Here is a 20,268-nt window from a genome sequence, read left to right as displayed (position 1 = left end):
ATCACCCCTCAGCCTCCCACCCGCCTCCCTTCCCCCATCACCCAAAACCACCAGGTCCAGACTCCGTGTCTGGGACCAACCCTAGTCCCCCCCGCCCTCCACCCCCTACAAAGATTACCAAGCCTACACCCTCTCCGAGAGTTCCCCAGACAGTGGTTCAGAGGCTCCATTCTCTCTCCCAGGTCACCACGAGCCCCAGCACGTCCACTCCCCCCAGCAAAAGTTCACAACAGTCCAGGACATTCTCCCGAGAATGGAATTAACTACCCAACATCGAATCTCGTCCCCCGTCTCCTAGAACCCTGGGGTTCTCAGCAGGTCCTCTCTTGCTGACTCACTCCGTCCGGACGCCCCTGCACAGCTGTTCCAGCAGTTGTATTGTCCTCGAGAATGAAGAGGTCAAAGGTGATAACTCCTACATCGACTCGAGTTATCAGAGCATCAAGTTCCATCCGTTTCAACAGACAACCTGACAGGTACTGTGATCATAATTTGAAGGAATGACCCACACCCCGGAAGTAGAAGAGTAGATGCTGATGAATGAAGGATTAAACTTCAATAATTAGAAATTGTTGAGATGGTAGTTTTCAGTAGCAAAGCGGTTAAACAATTCAAGTTGAATGTGCTTCTTTGTTTGAATTCCCAAATTTCACCGTAAAAAAATCTATACGATTCCCTCTAGGATCGCCCTGTAAGAAAGTTCTATAGAACTTTCTATAGAACATTCTTATACCTTTTTTGTCATGCGTAAGCTCTAGCTCCCTCTTATTCTCCGAATTTCTCTCTTTAATTATTGAAATCTCGCGACTCAATTCACTCTGTTGATTCATTGTTCTTTTGTTTTCAATCTTCATACACAAAAAGTTTTCAATCTTCATACACGAATTGAAATCTCTCACCATGTCCAGAATTACGTACCATTGTAAACGGGCTATGCTCGATTATATGAAAAAGAATAAAGATTTCGCTCTTGGACGCTTGAAAGACTCTGGCTTTAATTCGAAGGCAAAAATGGTGAGTTGAAAAATCGAATTTCCAACTGAAAATTACCATTGAAGCCCGAGCAGCTCCTTTTTTGCGTATTTCATTTTATTTCTATATTTTATTCACCTAATACGAGGGCTCCCAAAACCGCCTAAATTATCTGCCTGGAAAGAATAGTTGAAAAAAAACTAATTTAATAATTCCAAATAATTTTCTTAATTTGAAAATCATGTTAGTTTTCAAATATTGATTTAGAATGTTTTGCGAAATCTCTTAAATTGATGGAATAAGGGAAAATATCAAATAAAATTTTTCAAAGAAATTAAAATTACAAGAAAAAAGGTTTTCTGACTTTTTCTGACATTCTCACGATTAAAAAATATTGTTGCGAATATCTCGAGAATGAGAAATTGTCTGGATAATTTTTTTAGAAATATTGTTAATTATTAATCAATTCATTATTGAAGCCGAAATTAATCTGGAAATTTTATTTCCAATCCAACAGAAGCGTCACAAAGAGGAGTTTGCTAACACAGTGAATGCTGCAAGCAATGGAACAATGAACAAAGATGGAGATCAAGCAATGAGGGTAAATAATTGAATTTTCTTTTTCTCAAATTATAAATCGGTAGCGAAATAGTGAAGGGTAACAAGTTGATTATTCATATCTCATTAAACATTGAATTATCTCGATAATGAGTGATTTTAGGGGAAAACATCAGAATATCTTTTTTGTAGATGGGAAAATTCCCCACAAAAAATATATTCTGATTTTTCCTCCTGCAATCATTCATTAGCGAGATAATTCAATGTTTATTGAGATATGAAAGTCGACTTTTTACCCTTTACAACTTCGGTACTGAAATGAAGAAATAAATGAATCATATGTCATTCGAAAATTTTTCGATAGTCTTGGACTGATTGGAAAAAAGGTGTCTTCATCAGGGCAGCAAGATTGAGAAGTCACGCTAAGGGCACAGGTGGTGGTGATCCCCTCGACGACGATTTGGATACTCTGGAGAAAGAATTACTGGACTTCTTAGGACCAGAGTCCTATGGTATACCCAATATTGAGGAAGGTGGCTTCCCATCACGACATTCTTCTTCAACTCGAGGAAACGAGCCTCCCCAGAAGAAGTTTCGAACTGGGAATAACCGCACCGTGAGGACTGTCAACTGCACATCTGGTGGTTATAACCCTGTTACATCGTTCGCCCACTCAACACACGTACCAAACAAAAATGGTCCAACGAGATCTTTAAATAATTTGAAAAATTATAATATTTAGCCATCTGTGGAGAGGTATGAGCGAAGCTCGTTCGACGGTCCTGGAATGAATTGGCTCAGTCAAAGTGGAAAAGACAATGGAAATTATAAGTATAAGCTGCACATGTCTGCAAGATTTCACGTCATTTCTGATGAAGAGGAAAATCCATCCTACATGCACAGCTCCGGCGAAGAGAAGACTTATAAAGAATCAGACCATCGCCATGCAGACCATCGCCATGCAGACAATCACCATGCAGACCATCACCGTGGAGACACGTACGTGGACTTAGAACAACTCGATGAGGAGCTAGATCAGGAGTTCCCTGATGTTTCCGTGAGTACACGTATGGAAAAAATTCAATAGAAAAACCAATCGAAATTCCATCGAATTTCTATTGGAACTCTTTTGGATTTGTATTGGAATTATGGAATAACTCTATTGGAATTCTATTAGAATTGTATTGCAGAATTTTATTAGAATCGTATTGGAGAATTCTATTTATTTTTTGCGCCACTTTTATAGAAGATATCTTATAGAAAAATCAATCGATTACCATTTTTCCATTAAATTCTAGGGCTTAAATTTTCTAAGTTCTTAAAGTTCAATTGAAAAATCTACATACAAATCCGGACAGTTCAGATAACTTTCTACGATGACTTAAAGAGAGAAAATTAGAGCCCTTAAAAATTAGAGCAACTCACTACATTCAATTCTATATTTTTTTAAAATTCTGTTTTGATATCTGTTTTTATAAATCCTGTTTGTTTTTTGCGTCATTTCTATAGAAGATATTTTATAGAAAACTCAATCAATTTTTTTATATAAAAGAATTCTTAGGCATTAATTTTTTTTCATGGCTTTTGTTATGAGAAACAAACGAAAATACAGCGGAAAAATCTTGAAAAATGCAAGCCCAAGAATTCGTAGAAAAATGAGAATCTTTCAACTTTTCTATAAAATATTTTCTATAGAAGTATAATAAAGAAATATAATTCTAATAAAAATATAATAGAATTTCTATTCATTTTTCTATTCAATTTTTTCATACGTATGAGGGCATTGAATGTAGTGACTCTAATTTTCAAGCGTTCTAATTTTCTGCCTGAATAAATCATTTTAAAAAGTTCTCCAGTCTCCGGATTTGTATATGAATTCTTTAATTTAATTTCATTGTAACAATTCTTCAACAGGCGGAGATTGGCAATTACTTTCCTGAGCACTACGACAATGATGTCACAGAAACATGGCCAAATGACACAGGTGATGCAGGTGATGGTCCATGTATCTGCGTATTTTCTTCTCATACTTCTCATCAATGAATTTTGTTCGATTTTCATCAATCGAAAATGGTGATAATATCGATATTTTCATACCTCTCGTCCGCTAGGGAAATGTCCCTATTCTCTTTGTCTAAATTACGTCTATATTCTTCAAGTCTTAATCACAAAATTAATTTGACTCCTCTGATTTGACCTTGCGAAAATTTAATTCCAGGACAAAAATCCGATGAGACTAAAACTAAAACGACAACTGCCTGTGATCCAGCCAAAACTGCTGTGGAACTGCTGGAAAATAAAATGGAATTTAAGAAAGAGGAGTCAGAGGCTACTGTGAAATACAGAGAACAAAAAATAAAGCTGGAGATGCAAATTTTCGATTTTGAGAAAGACAAATTCAGAGTTGAGGGGCAGAGACATGAGGAGCTTGTTTCTTCAATCAAACAGGTCAACGACACGCTCGTCGCATTGCTACAGAAATTACCATAATGGCGTTTAGTGAGTAATTTTAAGAATTTCAGAGTCATCTCACAAATTCCAATGATTATTGATAATTTTCATGGGCTGAAAATAGAATCTTAACGTCCATTACAGTCGAAATTTTTTCAATTCATTACTGAAGTGGTAAAGAGTAACATGTTGATTTTAATTAAATAGAACTAGGGGAGCGTGGGGCAAAATGAAACAGTAGGAAAATCTAGTAATCTGACGGAGATAGAACGATTTCATACAGACCTTCTTTGTAGCTTGTAAAATTCTCTACAAAAAAGGTCTTTATGAAAATCGTCTTATCTCCCTCAGATTACTAGATTTTCCTACTGTTTCATTTTGCCTCGTGTTTCATTCTGCCCCACCGTCCCTTACAATTTCTCTTTGCGGCCAAAGTAAATCGTTTCTTTTTCAACATTTGTAATGAAGAACAATTGAAAAAAAAATTCATTACTTCGAATGAATACTGTATGAATCAAATCAAATCAATTGCCACACTTCTTGTGATTTTTTATCCCCTTGTAAATGCACTGAAATTCCACGGATTTTCGTAATTGAAGATGCATATTTTCGAAAAAAAATCAAATAATAAAGGAAATTTCACTACGAAATTACATAAAATTAAAATAGAATGAGTTATGATATTGTATTGATAATGATGTACTGGCGATAATCGTAATGCTAATGAATTGATGGAAATAAAGTTTCAAGGATTAATTAAGTATGTTTTATTTTTCAAGTAATAGTCGATAGATTCACCATTAATAATAACCTTAATAATCTATTTGTTTGAATCTTAATTTTCTTCTAACAATAATGGTATTAGTAGAAACAATTTTATTCTAACAAGAATGGTATAAGTAGAAAAAAAGGAAAACTAATTTGATCGTTTAACAATTGGGGTAATTGATAGAATAACGATACTTGTAAAGGATGCGAAGAGGGAAATGAAGATGAAAATTTCAATTTTTGAAATTTTCCATTGAAAATTGGAAGCCTTGACTTTTATTCATGCTTGAGATCTTGAAGACGTTTGAATTCGAGATAATCCGACACCAAGTTCATCAGTTCGATCAGCCGCTCACGCTTCCTGTTGAGTACTAAAGTAATGCGCAACTCCACTGTCTCACGGTAGAGTTCAATCAATGATGGTTGACGAGCTTCAGGACCTTCATCAGCCCTAGGGACTCCTTCAGCCACAGGACCTAGTTCAGCCCTAGCTGCAGCTGTAGCCTGAGCATGACTTGCACCAGCCCGACCTCTGCTGAATGGACGACTCGCTTTACCCCGTGTGTGACTTGCTCCAGCCTTGGGGGTTGACGAGTCTAATGCTGGGTGAATTGGTCTGACTTCGGGGATTGAGGCAATTGTCCTAGATGCTGGGGGACGAGCTGGTAATCTTGAGGGGTGAGCTGAAGATGTTGAGGGTTGAGCTCTCGATGCGACTGAGGGACTAGCTGCAGATGTTGATGGTTGACGAGCTTCAGAACTCTCTTTAGCCCGAAGACCTGTTGCGGCTGTACCAGTAGGCGACTGTATCAGTGGGCGACTCACTTTTTCCAGTGTGTGATTTGTTCCAGCCTTGGGGGTTGACGAGTCTAATGCTGGGTGGATTGGTTTGACTTTGGAGATTGAGGCAGTTGTCCTAGATGCTGGGGGACGAGCTGGTAATCTTGAGGGGTGAGCTGAAGATGTTGAGGGTTGAGCACTCCATGCAACTGAGTTACAAGGTAAAGATGTTAGAGAAGTCACCGGACCGATCCATCTACGTTTCTTTCCCTTATTCCCGAATTGAACACTTCCTTCGTTCTCTCGCTTCATCATTTTCCCACGCCTCAGGTCAACTAAAATCAGAAACAAGAGAGCTCATGAAAATAAAACCACCTCGATTCTGAAGGACTCTTCAACAGCTATCTAAATGAAATAACTTACCTGACTCATCACTGTCACTGTCACTGCTGCTGGTTATAACAATGATCCCAAGTTGAGTCATCCCTCCAGAGGTTTGAGGATCGTTTGTCCCATCATTCTGTTTTGGAGTTTCACACTCTGTCTCGGCCTCCTGAATCTCTCGACAGAGTTTCAGGAAACGAGGACTCTGTACTATGGTCTTATCTAAAAACAATTGCCATATTAATTCGATTACTATCGATATTTCCAGCGTGCTTCCATAGGAGTATGACAAACTTACTAGCCCCATTGTACAAGTAGTAAATCTCTCGTCCAGATTCATCGTGGTCGGTCAAGACCCTGCCTTCAGTGTCTAGGACGACTTTGAAATTATCCATTGCACTTTTATTAACAAAACCGATGGAAATAATGAAATACTCGCAACTGGATTCGATGGAGTCGATGTATGGAAAAAACGAAGATCGCAATGGAGGCGATGAAACAATTGCAAGTATGAGCGGTTCAACACAGGAACATACGCAAGCCGCTATGGCCGTTCTATGGCCTCCCCGCGGCTTTTCATGTTGATTTAGGTTCACGGCCACTAATCTTGGGGTTCAATGACCACCATGCAGGGCCAAAGGGGAGGTACCAAGGGTCAGAGTTGGGAGGTCAACCGAAGAATATCAACTAAGCAGCAGGGTCTCATTGTTAGAGAAGCTATTGCCACTGAAAAATTTGAGAAGCAACAGAAGCTCCAGACTAAGGAAATTACGTCTCAAGCACCAGGAGTTACTCGGTTCTGTCCTGCTCCCTCTCCCTTCCAATAAAAAAGAAATATATCAAAATGAAAAAATTTGCTACACTTCGTTCATAATAAGGAGACATATACATAATGTTGAATTCTTTTATTGTATTATTTAAATTAATTTTCAAGATTAATGGAAATTAATTTATCAATATTAATAGAAAACATGGAAAAATGAAATTTACATATCTCTGCAAAATGAAGTTGACTAATAAAAAAAATCGCGCGATTTTGTAATTCCTCATTAAAATTAATTGAGTAAAATTCAAATAATTTCGTTCATTATCAATTATCAATTATTCCGCGTAATTTTCTCGATACAAAGGCATGGAGTTCCGCTAATAACTGCAAGTACGTTGGTTGTCAAACTGCGGTATCTCCCAAGCTCGTGATCAGTAGATTGCGTCTCCCAGGCTAGTTAATAATGTTGAAGAAGGAACCCTGAATGTCGTTAGACATCAGATCTCCATTTTAAACCCTTGAGGCTTGAGGATACTTGGATGTTGAGTTTCAAGGAGTATGTCATTTTCCAAAAATGATGCAATGAGTTCATCCATCCGACTGTGATACACAATACATAATTAAAATAGATTCTACACGTGGTTAAATTGAATATTTTCAATAAAAAACAAACTTACCTCTTAATTTCAATCCAATTCAACGATTAATTAGCACTTTGTAGCACAAAACACATAACTAATTCAGTTAGTCCCAGGCCATCAAAATCTCGCGGAGATTACAATAAATCACTCGAAAAATCCCAAATACCAATTTTATTATTCTCAAGTGAATCTCAACTACTGCTTATTACGAATTTTATATCTCGTTAATAATTAACCTCCTCTGCTCTTGCATTATAAAATTGACGGCTAACGCCATCTCGCCTTCACCATCTCAAAACAACGCTCCGCTCCGAAAACATCTCCCCTTCCGCCGACATACCCCCTCACGCTCCCCGCCACGGTCGAGCGATTATCTGAATCGCCCTCGAGATCGCGATGGCACGTACATACGTATGTCTTTTCAAGTACCTTGAAAAGTTCTATTTCGGAGTAAGTGACAGGTCATGTCGGGTGTTACATCGGTCATTGAATTATAATTGAATTAGCGAGTTGTGATAAGGGTGATCAAGTGCAAGACAAATTCGTGGGCTCCATTCTAATAATTGAGCCTCGATCTCGGCGGCTCATTATGGATGGTATGTCCATTGAACTGATGGAGTTATTATCGTGATTGATAGTCATCAACTGATTATGTCTTGTCATGTGATTACTGTAGGTACTCCTTCATTGATTTTCTACTGTACGGTACATCTATCAGGAGCGAAAATGTCTAAGAGGTCCGCAAATTGCGAAATTAAGCAACTAGGACAATTCCAGCATTCTCATAGGAAAAAAACCTTGAGTTTCGTGGACGTTCTCGATCTTTGGTGGACTCAGCATGTCTAATTAGTTTGCATTGTAAGAGGTGAGAGTTGGGGGGAGACATCGATGGACATTCTCCATAATGAAGCCTGAATTTCTTTCAGAAACTAAATCTTCCTAATTAATTAAAAGATGAAATCTTTATAATTTTTTTTATTCCAGGTGCCAAATTCAGTATATTCTTACGTCTCTTCAACGGAAGAAGTCTTTTCAACGCTACTTCGGATCAGAGAACAGGTTTTCCTTGGAATAGAGAAGAGATAAAGCCTGGGTTGAGCAAAAAATATTTAGGAGGTTCAGAGCATCAAGGTTGGATCATTTCAACAGGACAAAAATTCACTCTCATCCATAAATATTTGGATAAAGTGCGCTTGCTACGCTTTGAAAATGATTATTCTGAACGAGAGGCTACTGTAGTAATCATGGAAGACATGGAATTGTTGCTTTATTCCTCTGAAACTTCGTCTATGGTCATGGAGACAGAGGGAAAATGTCATCATGCTTATTTTCCTTGGCAGGTAATGTAGACATGACGTCGGAAGATGCAAAATAAACTCTTTTTAATAGTCGATATCTGTCAACTAAATAATACGATTTGGCTTGAAAATAGCAAAGAATTGGTTGAATCTTTTTCTGCTAATCTCCGTTTAGTGATGATGAAAGGGAATTCATTCTACCTCCATCTCTCCTACTATTTACAATTGCTCCCCGTGAAATCAAAATCAAACAAAACTATTCCGAATTTTCTCCGTCGGTTTCGAAGAAATATTCAAGATTTAAGAAGATTTGTTCTTGCCCAGCTTCATACATTGCCGCATTTTCATGAATTCCTCCACTCCTTATTTTCTCATTGTGATGAATTAACTCAAACGTTGAAATTATTATTCAGTTGAAAGTTGAAGAATTACGTATGAACAAATCCTAGACAAAATTCTAGCGCATTTGCTAGGGAATTCCATTGAAGATTTTATTGATTTTTTTACCGATCTCTATTGAACACTCCGCGATTTTTTTCCATTGGAAAGTGTGATAGAAAAATATCTACTAGAAAAAAAACCAATAGACTTTAATTCATCTATGAAACTTATTCTTGGGAATTTTTTCTGTACAGAAATTCCTTGGCATGAATTTTCCAAGTTTGTTGTCTTCGATTTTGAAAAACTTAGAAAGTTTGTACCGAAGAATTTCTATAGAAACAGTTCTAGAAGACTAAGGTTTGTAGAAAACGTTAGGTCTGTTGAATTTTTTAAATTATATCTTTATCTAGTCAATTTCTTAATTGGCAAAAAAACACGTGGAAAAGCTGCGAAACTGTCAATAGAAATCGGAAAAAAACTCAATTGAATTATCAATAGAATTCCTCAGCGAATGCGCAAAGATTTTCTTGTGATTCAATTAAATATAAAATTCGATGTGGGAGTATTACGATCTAGATGATTAAGATCGATGATTTACCCAAGATCAAATAATTGTTCGTGTTGTTTTGGACATAATAAATTATGGACATAAGTTTTTCATTCCAATAAAGACAAGAGTTGCAAACAAAATCTTGAAAAATTAATGTCTCTCCTTCGGACACGTCCATGGAGATAAAAATCAAAATTCGCGCATTAATTCGGGCGCAGGGTTTGCACTGTTGCCATTTTCTAAAAAAATCACAAGTTGAGACAAAAGACCTTTCTAGAAGTTCATTAATCCACATGTTCTATTATTTTTTTCGTGAAAAAGTTACTCTGCTCGATCTCACATCGTTATTGATAATTATCGCAAAACAGAGACATCATCCAGGTAGAATGTCATACTGCAGTTCAGTTAGTCGGATTCACTGAATTAAGACTCGGATGGAGTGGTGTTATTTGAGCAAACGTAGTTTTCTCTTTACGAGGTCAAAAGTGGTTCAATTGTTCAAAACTCAGTTTAGCGACATAGTTCTGCATTGTCTGTTGGCCGCTATACTGAGTTTTTGACAATTGAACAACTTTTGACTTCGTAAATAGAAAACTACGTTTTCTCAAGTATCGCCACTCCACCCAGGCCTCAACCTGGATTTTTTTTTTTAATATCCAAATTTTTTCACATTTTTCACGCAACATAAATATACTTTGTTTTGAATATTTTTATAAAGTGATCCATGCTTTTTGTAGGTTAAGAGACGATGCCCCAAACAGCGAGAGTCCCAGAAGATGAGGCGATTGCCATTATCGAGAAGAACATCCATCGTTTTTTTACAAACTTTTTTCCACCATTATCAGACCCAGTATGGAAAAAAAATGAGTGAAGATCTAGGTGGGAGGTGGAAACCTCGTACAGTTTACAATCACGTTAGGGACAATAAGAAAAATCATTTGATGGCAGCTCGTCAGAGACAAAATATTGCCACTCCACCACCAACAAAGAAGATACTCATCTCCGACGATGAGGTTAGCTGTGAATCCTTATTCGTGAAGACGAGTGATGAAAGCGATTGGCAGGACTCTGATAAGGAAAACATTCCAACTGCAGCTACCACATTTCACCTTTTATTACCTCCCCATCAATGGGAAAAAGTAAAGCCAGATGATTCTTCTTCGAATTTGAGCAGGAGGATGAAGAAATATGTATGGCCTGGAGTAATTACCGGAGAATTGTTGAAAAGGTATAATTTACCTTGTGCGTTTCTGGGGAAGAATAATCATGTTAGAGTGAATCAAGAGGCTGATGGGGAGGGATATTTTTTGAAATTCTATGGATATTGTAAAGACGAGGAGTGTGGGAATGAAATGGTTGGTATCGCTGGGAAACCACCAGATGAAAATGGATTGTCGCTGATCATTTACACTCGTGATACACGAGATTGTTACCACAGAAAGAAGTTGGCAAAAAATTGAAAGACACGTGTGCTAGGAACTATCGAGAGAAATTAGTGGAAGAAAATGTCGCGTTTGGGGAGAGAATACCACCCTTCATTCGTGAGAATCATGTATACAGACAAGCAAAAATGGAAAACATGAAGGATGAGCTTGGAATAGGGCGTAGGGAAAAAGTTGATGTAATTGAATCAATTCGAAAATTGGCTACCGATCCCCGCTATTCACAGTGTCTACATCGCTTAGATGCCCTAGTTTTTGCTATTTGGTACAGTACACCAGACCAAATTCACGTTTTCAAGGAGTATTGTCGTGTGAAAAGAGGATCATCACAAATTTCAATCGATGCATCCGGAAAGTTTGTGACGAGATTCCCAATTTCAGAGAAAAAACTAACTGGGCATATTTTTCTCTACACCATGACAATAAACTTTGAAAAGAAAACTATTTGTGTTAACCAGATGTTGTCGACCATACACACACAGGAATTTATTGAGGACTGGATGAAATTTTGGAGGAGATTGACGGCTCCAGCCCCCAGTGAATGCATCTCCGATTACGAGAGAGCAATCCTTTTTTCTGCTGCTTTAGCTTTTAATAATATGAGTTTAAAAACCTATGTCGACGAATGTTTCTTGTGGGCTTCTTCACCGGATGAGCAAAAGAAAAAAAGACCACGACCAGCACCTACTCTTATTTTAGTTGATGTGGCTCACGTCATGGCATTTGTGGCAAAGTGGAGATGCTTGAAGGATTGTCATCCGTTCGTGAAGGGTTTTTTCATGAGGTGTCTTGCTCTATTAATTGATGCTCAGAACGTTCCTGAGTTTGAACATATATTCTTACTCGTTTACATCGTGAATACATCAGATGGAGAAATTACGGTAGAAGGGGCAAGAGAGGAGCTGGAAGAGTTGATAAGCACCCGCAGTCATGAAATTGAAGTGTTGGAACTGTCTAGAACGCTTTTCGAAGAGAACCCTGAGAAGAATGAGGAGAAAGAGTTCACTGAAGGTGAGAGCGGCACTTTAACTCATCGATGGATTAAAAGTTTGATTGATGTAGCAAAACCTGCTGATTCTGTCGCAATGAGAGGAAAATCAGTAAATGCTTTCTATTTGACTGATTTCATCGTCCAGCTCGAGAGGATCGCCAAGGAATTTCCTCTGCGGTCTGCGGCTGCCATTCCTGCTCGAGGGGGACTTGTGTCTACTACCTATCAAGAGGGGTATTTTGCATATATGCGAAGCCATATTTTTAAAAATATCAAAATGCCTTGTGCAGCAAATTTGTTCCTAAAAACGCACATCGACAGCCTCCAGACTGGCAACACAGAAATGGCCAACAAGTTGACGCACTTCGTTCACCGGAATCAACAACTCGACTCATCATTTGACAAAACCGAGACACAAAATATTCCACCAGCGAATTCCCATCCCTCCAATCTCCCCAGCAGGCAGAAGCGACCAGCCTCATCACCACCCTCATCATCTACTAGACCAAACGTCCATCAGAGAAGAATAAAATCTCAATTCAAAAAAGCAAAGCAGAAACAAGAGCCATCATCGATTCCACAAGAGTCACGCAACTCGCCAGAAACGAAATCCTCTTCGATATTCGAGGTTAAAGATGAATCTCTATCGGACATACCATCTCAAAGAGTCTATATTTTTGATGATTCGGATTTGAAATCCTCTGAGCAATGGGGAGGATTGAAGAATAAGCAAATCGTTATAGATGATACAAGTTCTGAGGATGATGACGCTAAAATGTCTCTACTTCGTTCACATTGTCCTGCAAGATCGAATGGAGAATCTCCACCGATGATGAGTCCATCCATCTCTACTGACATTCACCACAATGAAAATGTGATGAGAGAGAATTCGGAGAATGCTTTGAATAATGATTCTCTAATCTTGGATGGAAAAAATCGATTATCGGATTTTGGCTATGTGAATCTTTCATTGTGTCTTGCAGAGTCTCGATTGAACAGTACGCCCATCTCAGATCATTCTTATTGTCACGTACTCGAACGAGACATCAATGACGCCAAGGAATCATCAGTTTCATATGAAACCCCAGCTAGACCAGAGAACAATTCACGTGGAAATGAGGTTCGCAAGCCAGTGCAGAAAGAGAAGATAACTGATGTTGTATAACATTAACGCGGTTGACTCGGAAAATTGAAAATTACGAGGACCGATCCCTTGGGGTCGTAAATGCCAGGAATGCCAGAAGTGCAGCTCGCCAATGAGTATCCAACGATTGAGTTGGGCACGTAAACCGTCTCAATGTATGTTGAGAGAAAATCAAAGTTCAGGGCGTTTCAAATGAAAAAGAACACTTTCACTAAAACACCTTAATTTTAATTACACAAAAAGAAGTTCAATGATGACACCAATGTTTTTACAAGAGAGAATTTCACAGAGTTGACATTGTCTATTGAAAATTAATGAATATTGTTCTTGAGACTTAAATAGTAGAAATGAAATTGCACTTTGGAGTTTTTTGAATGATTATTGCACTTCAGAATTTTAGAAAAAAACTGTTGACTAAATTTGAAGATACTTGGATAAACGTGAGAGGCTCAGTGAGAAGAGTGTCTTCACTGGCCCTCGTCTTGAAGGTTACTAAACTTAAAATCTGAGAGAAAATGTAAAGTTCTCTAGTTATTTAGGAAGGGATATGCGAAATCTTATTGGCTAGGTGATATTTGCTAGCTTAAATGTAATTGGTTGAAGAAAGTGGGAGGGCATCTCTCTGAAACCGTTGGGACCGTCCAGAGGTTTTTCCGAAATCTGGCATACCCTTTTTTTTGCTACTGGGGAAAAATAAGGGATGCCAGGATTTCCCAGAGTGGACATTTGGCTTGCACATGTTGGGCCTGAGGTGGACATCCTTCCGACTTTCTTCCAACCCTAAATTTACGACTCGACCGCAATAAAACGGAGTTTTAAATCCGCCGTTTGAGTTTTAGGGGGGCCTGTTCGATAGTAAAACAAAAAAAAAGGGACAGACAAGTCGGAACAGGCTCACGCTCTTTACAACATGAGAAAATGAATTTTTCCCCAGTTCCATGCGAAACAAAATATCGGTCTCTGCACCGAACACACTGGGGGGGTTGAGAGTTTTTTTTTTGAGAAAACGATCAACTAAAATAAATTCTGAATTCTTAAGCTTATGAAATATTGTCTCTTAATTATATGCGTTCAATACACTTGATTCGCTAAATTCTATTTCACCAACAATTCTTAATGTCCATTAATGCAGTCTTTAATCTTTTTTGTCACTTTCAATCATTCCATGAACTAGAGGGGCCAATTTGCGCACACTGCGCTCGAAAATTCCCTTGATCGTTTTGACCTTGACAGAGCGAATGATTCCATCACTGCCTGGGAAAACCTGAATGACCCTTCCAATTGCCCATTGGCGAGGAGGTAGATTGTCCTCCTTCAGAAGAACAATAGAATCTTCTTTGATGGGATGTTCTCCTGATGTCCACTTCGTTCTGGTAATCTGCTCGTTGAGGTACTCTTTGTACCACCTTTTCCAAAATTCTTGCTGTTTCTTTTGAATAAGTTCCCAACGGGACAATCGATTGGAGGGAGTGATGCCCCTATCTGGTTCTGGTAAGCTAGTCAATGAGTCGCCAATAAGGAAGTGACCGGGAGTGAGAACAAGCATATCGTTGGGATCAGTGGATAGAGGAGTTAAAGGACGGGAATTAAGAATTGCCTCGATCTCAATCACAAGGGTGTTGAATTCCTCAAAAGTCAGCAAATCGTCCGAAATCCTCTTCAAATGGTGTTTGAAACATCTGACGCCTGCTTCCCAGAGTCCTCCGAAGTGAGGAGTGAGTGGGGGAATAAAATGCCAATTTATTCCTTGATCAGCGAGATTTCCGTGAATTTTCTCGTTGTGCTCTTTTGATCGCAGTAGTGAATATAATTCCTTGATGTCATTATTCGCTCCAATAAAATTTGTTCCGTTGTCAGAGTAAATATGACGGGGTTTGCCTCTTCTAGCAATAAATCGTTTGAACGCTGCCATAAAACCTTCAGTGGTGAGGTCACTGACCACCTCCAAATGCACAGCCTTGACCGCCATGCACACAAATACAGCAACCCAGGCTTTGACCTGTGTCTTATTTCTGTGTTTTTTCTCTTTCAGAAAAAAAGGACCACAATAATCAATTCCGACATTTAGAAATGGTCTAGTCTGGGTGACTCTGGACTTTGGTAAATCTCCCATGAGATAATTGTTGGTTGGAGGCTTCTGACGAATGCATTTAGTACAATTTAATATTATTTTCCTCACTTGTCTTCGACCATCAATTAACCAATACCTCCTGCGAAGAGAATACAGAGTGGTTTGAGCTCCTGAATGGTAATTAATTAAATGTTCCATCCTGATGAGCAAATCGGAGAAGAAGTGTCCTTTCGGTAATAGAAGGGGATGCTTCTGTGCATAAGGGATTGGAGCATTTTTCAATCGACCACCAACTCGTAATAGTCCTTCTTCATCAAGAAAGACACTCAAATGTTTGAGCTTGTGTTTTTTACCAAGGGAAGAATTTTTTTTGAGTTCCTTGATTTCATCAGAAAATTCTTCAGCTTGGATTGCCTTGATAATTTGATTGTTAGCATTGTCTAACTCTTCAGCAGTCAATGGACCTCGCAATTTTGTTTTGAATCTCAAACACAGGGCCACAATTCTTCTCAATTTGATCAGTGATGAATATCTTGTTAACAAATCATTGTTGACTGAAATTTTCGTTGTCAGACATTGAGTCTTTCTCATCTCTGGTATCTCAGCAGGGATTTTGAGCTCACTAAGGGGCCACTTAGATTCTTCTTCATTGAGCCAGTGTGGTCCATGTTTCCATTGGAGATTCTCGCTGAATTCGCGAGGCATCTGTCCTCGTGAGATATGATCTGCTGGATTTTGATCTGTTCTGACGTGTCGCCATTCAGCTTCCTTTGCTTTTTGCTGTATTCCTGAGACTCGATTTGCCACAAAAACTAACAATTTGTGTGGTTCAGTGTTGATCCAATGTAATGCGATCATTGAATCAGACCAGAAGGTCGTACGAGAAATCTCGTGACTGAGAGATTTCTTCACAGCTTCATACAAATCGACGAGTAACAGAGCTGAACAAAGTTCTAGTCGAGGTAAGGATACTTGTTTGATTGGAGCTACTCTGGATTTAGCACAGAGGAGGCTTGTCTGGGAATTCCCTTGATCATCAATGGTTTTGAGATAAATGCAAGCACCGTACGCCTTTTCGCTTGCATCGCAAAACCCATGTAACTGAATTTCTTTTGCATTGGAAATAATTATTTTACGATCAAAAGATTCATCTTTCAGTTGCATTAATTCATCAGTATATGATTTCCATTCTGTTTGAATACTTAATGGCACAGGATCATCCCAATCAATCCGTTCCTTCCATAAATTTTGCATAATTATTTTTCCTCTGATGATAATTGGACCCAGGAGGCCAAGTGGATCGAAAATTTTTGCTAGATCTGATAAAATACTCCTTTTGGTGAGTTTAACCGTCTTCATGACTGGTTTCACTGTATATACAATGGTGTCCTGCTGAGAGTCCCAGTGTACCCCTAGGGCCTTAATAGTGGCATCCTTGTCAGGTTCCAACTGCAGGTTCACGCTGCCTTCAGGTAGATTTTCGAGTAATTGAGGGTGATTAGACGCCCATTGTCGTATATTCAAGCCACCTCTCTTTAAGACAGTCGTAATATCATCACGTAATTTTAAGGCTTCTTCTAATGAATCAGCTCCAGTGAGAAGATCGTCAACATAAAGATCTCTCTTGATGCGAAGAGCTGCTTCGGGATAATCCTTGCCTTCATCCTCTGCCAGTTGAGATAGACAACGTATCGCTAAATAAGGGGCAGATGCAAGTCCGAATGTAACTGTGTTCAACTGGAACGTTTTGATTTGATTGTCTGAATTGAACCATAATATCTGTTGAAATTTTTGATCTTCTTCCCTCACCCAGAATTGACGATACATTTTTTCAATATCGGCAGTTAACACAAATTGGTGTGAGCGAAATCGAAGTAAGAGTGAAAAAATGTCATCTTGGATCTTTGGACCAACCATAAGTGAGTCATTCAGTGAGACAGCGGTCTCACTTGTCTTTGCAGATCCATTGAAAACGACTCGTACCTTAGTAGTCAGGCTTGCAGTCTTGATGACCGCGTGGCGTGGCAGGTAGAAACCGTCTCGAGCCTTTGGGTCGTCCTCAACTTCGGACAGGTGTCCTAGGTCGATGTACTCTTGCAGGACCGCTTTATATTGCTGTCCCAACTCGGGGTTTCTTCCGAATTTTCTCTGCAGGCTTCTCAACCGTGATTCCGCAATTGATTTAGTGTTGCATAAAGCTGCTCTTTTCTCATTGAAAGGCAAGGCAACAACGTATCTTCCAGTGCTGTCACGAGTGATATTTTCTTGAAAATGTGCTTCACAGAGTTGCTCTTCTTTGGACAAGTGGCGTTCACTGGGAATTTCTTCCATTTCCCAGAATTTTTGAACATCAAATTGAGACTCTGCAAGAAGGTTGCACTGTACTGCAGGAGATTTATTGTGTGATGGTTTGTCCAGTGGATTTCCACCTAGAATCCATCCTAATTGGGTTTGTTGAAGTATTACATCTGGATCTTTTGGATCATTCAATCGTATCTGGCCTTGACAAAGCATGGATAAAGTAGTTCCAACGCTTATCAAAATGTCGACTGGAGCTGGACGATCAAATAGTGGATCGGCCAACCTAATGTTTCGAGGGATTTGCAAATTAGTCCTGTCCACTGGTTCCATTGGAAACAATCCTCCAATATTCTTTACTGTCAGGAAATTCAAGGATTTGGTAAAAGAGGTGAATCTTGATTGAATTGTGGTGCTCACGAGAGAGTTTGCTGCGGTAGTCGCGTCGTTCAATCCTTCGATTCTCATTGCGAGTTTTTCGCGTGAGAGCCTCAATTTATTGGCTAGTGCTTCTGTCATAAAGTTTGAGCCAGCAGCAGTATCTAAAATAGCTCGACATTGGATCGGCTTCTGTTGAGAGTCCATGATATTCACCACAGCAGTAATTATGCATTCTCGAGATGGCAAAGTGGCCACCATGGCGATAGTTTTTGATTGATGTGCAGCTCTCATCATTTTTGTTTCCTCTTCATTTAAATGTAGAATATTGTGATGTTTTTTCTGGCACGTGGAGCAGGTAGACGCCTTGCACACCCTAGTTTTATGACTCTTCTGGAAACAGTTAAGACACAGTTGGGCAGTACGGGCGGCCTGAATCCTGTCCAGAGGGGGGAGAGCGAGTACCTTCTCGCAGGTAGCGAAAGTGTGTTGACCCTTGCAATGAGGGCAACTGTTGCTAGTAGCGTTCGTTAATAGAGTTTGGGTACGATTTTTATTGTCTCTAGCGTGTTTGGGTTTTACATTCATTGATGAGCTGGGGGATGTGGAAGAGGCACTGAGAGGATTAACAGAAATTGTCCTGGTGGCTTCTTCTCTCAAAAATGTCAAGAGAGCCTCATATTTGGGCATCTCTCTCCCTTGCATTTTTCTATTCCACTCCCTGCTGGTCTCCTTGTCTAATCGTCTCAAGATGATGTGTACTAATGGGGTGTTCCATTGTTCTACGTTCTCTCCCAGAGCCTTTAATGCTAGGACCTGGCTTTGAATGCTGTTGGTTAATTTTTTCATCTCCTCAGGTGTATTTCTCTTCATGACTGGAGTCTCCATCAGTTGATCATAATGATTTAGAACTAAAGCATACTGAATATCATAGGTATTCTCTAGTAGGGACCAAGCAACAGCGTAATTTTCATCAGTGATTGCGAATGCCTTAATAGTATCGGCAGCCTCACCTTCACAGGTCCGATTTAGATAATCTAACCGTTGAGAATCAGAGAGATTATCATTTCTGTGTATCGTAACCAAAAACCAGTCTCTATAACCTCTCCAATTGGATAATTTTCCATCGAACTTCTTGGCCTCGAGTTTTGGTATCGTCTTTAAAAAATCAAACGAACATGAACGTGACGTGACTGACGGCGACCTGTGGTCTCTGAGGTGTCTGTTCTCTGGTATTGCGTCAGGATGTGCAGTGCGTCCTGGCGACTTAAATTTCTCCACAAGGACTCGAATCGCTTCAAACTGGTCATCTATCTCTTCATGAATGTCAGCGTGATCGACGTTGGGTTCTAGGGTTTGTAACTCACGCAGAATTGCTGGCATGTTTTCCAATTCACATTGGATTATGTTGAAGTTCTTGTCGACGTATGGAATCGATGCGTAAACATTTGAATCTACCAAATACTTGTAGAATTTAGTCATTCTTCCTTTTAACATCCCACGTTGATTGATTAACGCCTTCCGCCCAGCAGCTAGTTCTTCTGGTGTAGTTGTTGGTGCCATTGTGATTGAGAGTTTGGCGATAGGGAGATCACGGGAATTGGGAAGGCGACTTGCTTGAATGAACGAGCTTACCTTGTTGGTGAATGCCTGGGGGTTGACTCTGCAGGTAGGTGGAGGCAAGTGAAATCCTTGATCTGTCCAGCTCCTGTTGACCACCGGCGTATTCCACGAGATTGAATGCACTAGAGTCTAAAGTCTTAGCACACTCTTACACTTGTGAAGTTTTCTTTTATTTTATTGATGAAATTTTATCAACTTATTGATTTTATTAATTTCACTGAGTAACACTTCATTATGACTGTTTATTATACACGAATATCCGGCTCGAAGGACCATTTTTATGTTGTATAACATTAACGCGGTTGACTCGGAAAATTGAAAATTACGAGGACCGATCCCTTGGGGTCGTAAATGCCAGGAATGCCAGAAGTGCAGCTCGCCAATGAGTATCCAACGATTGAGATGGGCACGTAAACCGTCTCAATGTATGTTGAGAGAAAATCAAAGTTCAGGGCGTTTCAAATGAAAAAGAACACTTTCACTAAAACACCTTAATTTTAATTACACAAAAAGAAGTTCAATGATGACACCAATGTTTTTACAAGAGAGAATTTCACAGAGTTGACATTGTCTATTGAAAATTAATGAATATTGTTCTTGAGACTTAAATAGTAGAAATGAAATTGCACTTTGGAGTTTTTTGAATGATTATTGCACTTCAGAATTTTAGAAAAAAACTGTTGACTAAATTTGAAGATACTTGGATAAACGTGAGAGGCTCAGTGAGAAGAGTGTCTTCACTGGCCCTCGTCTTGAAGGTTACTAAACTTAA

The 20,268-nt window shown here is 39.1% G+C and overlaps 2 protein-coding genes across 4 annotated transcripts; one reads left to right on the top strand and one right to left on the bottom strand.

The window, feature by feature from the left end:
- The first annotated feature begins 336 nt into the window (after positions 1 to 336).
- On the top strand, positions 337 to 4,737 carry LOC107046251. 3 transcript variants are annotated; one of them, XM_015268832.1, is made up of 5 exons: positions 337 to 476; positions 1,490 to 1,573; positions 1,895 to 2,587; positions 3,445 to 3,514; positions 3,749 to 4,737. In XM_015268832.1, the coding sequence occupies exons 3-5, from the start codon at positions 2,318 to 2,320 to the stop codon at positions 4,018 to 4,020; spliced, it is 612 nt and encodes a 203-aa protein (XP_015124318.1). In that variant the 5' UTR covers positions 337 to 476; positions 1,490 to 1,573; positions 1,895 to 2,317; the 3' UTR covers positions 4,021 to 4,737. The 3 variants fall into 3 exon arrangements, with proteins under 3 accessions (XP_015124318.1, XP_015124316.1, XP_015124317.1); XM_015268830.1 differs by having other exon boundaries at positions 3,445 to 3,523; XM_015268831.1 differs by lacking the exon at positions 337 to 476 and adding an exon at positions 978 to 1,014 and having other exon boundaries at positions 3,445 to 3,523.
- A 9,524-nt stretch (positions 4,738 to 14,261) lies between these two features.
- On the bottom strand, positions 14,262 to 19,436 carry LOC107046250. Its single transcript, XM_015268828.1, has 2 exons — positions 17,181 to 19,436; positions 14,262 to 16,934 (listed from the first exon to the last, which is right to left on the bottom strand). Exons 1-2 carry the CDS (start codon positions 19,434 to 19,436, stop codon positions 14,262 to 14,264), a joined length of 4,929 nt encoding a protein of 1,642 aa, XP_015124314.1.
- Positions 19,437 to 20,268: the final 832 nt, after the last annotated feature.

Source organism: Diachasma alloeum, unplaced genomic scaffold, assembly GCF_001412515.2.
Source record: "Diachasma alloeum isolate Michigan unplaced genomic scaffold, Dall2.0 Dall_scaffold_01242, whole genome shotgun sequence".
NCBI classification, from domain to species: Eukaryota; Metazoa; Arthropoda; class Insecta; order Hymenoptera; family Braconidae; genus Diachasma; species Diachasma alloeum.
Note: the sequence above shows the minus strand (reverse complement) of the source record. Positions and strands in the feature narration are given on the sequence as shown.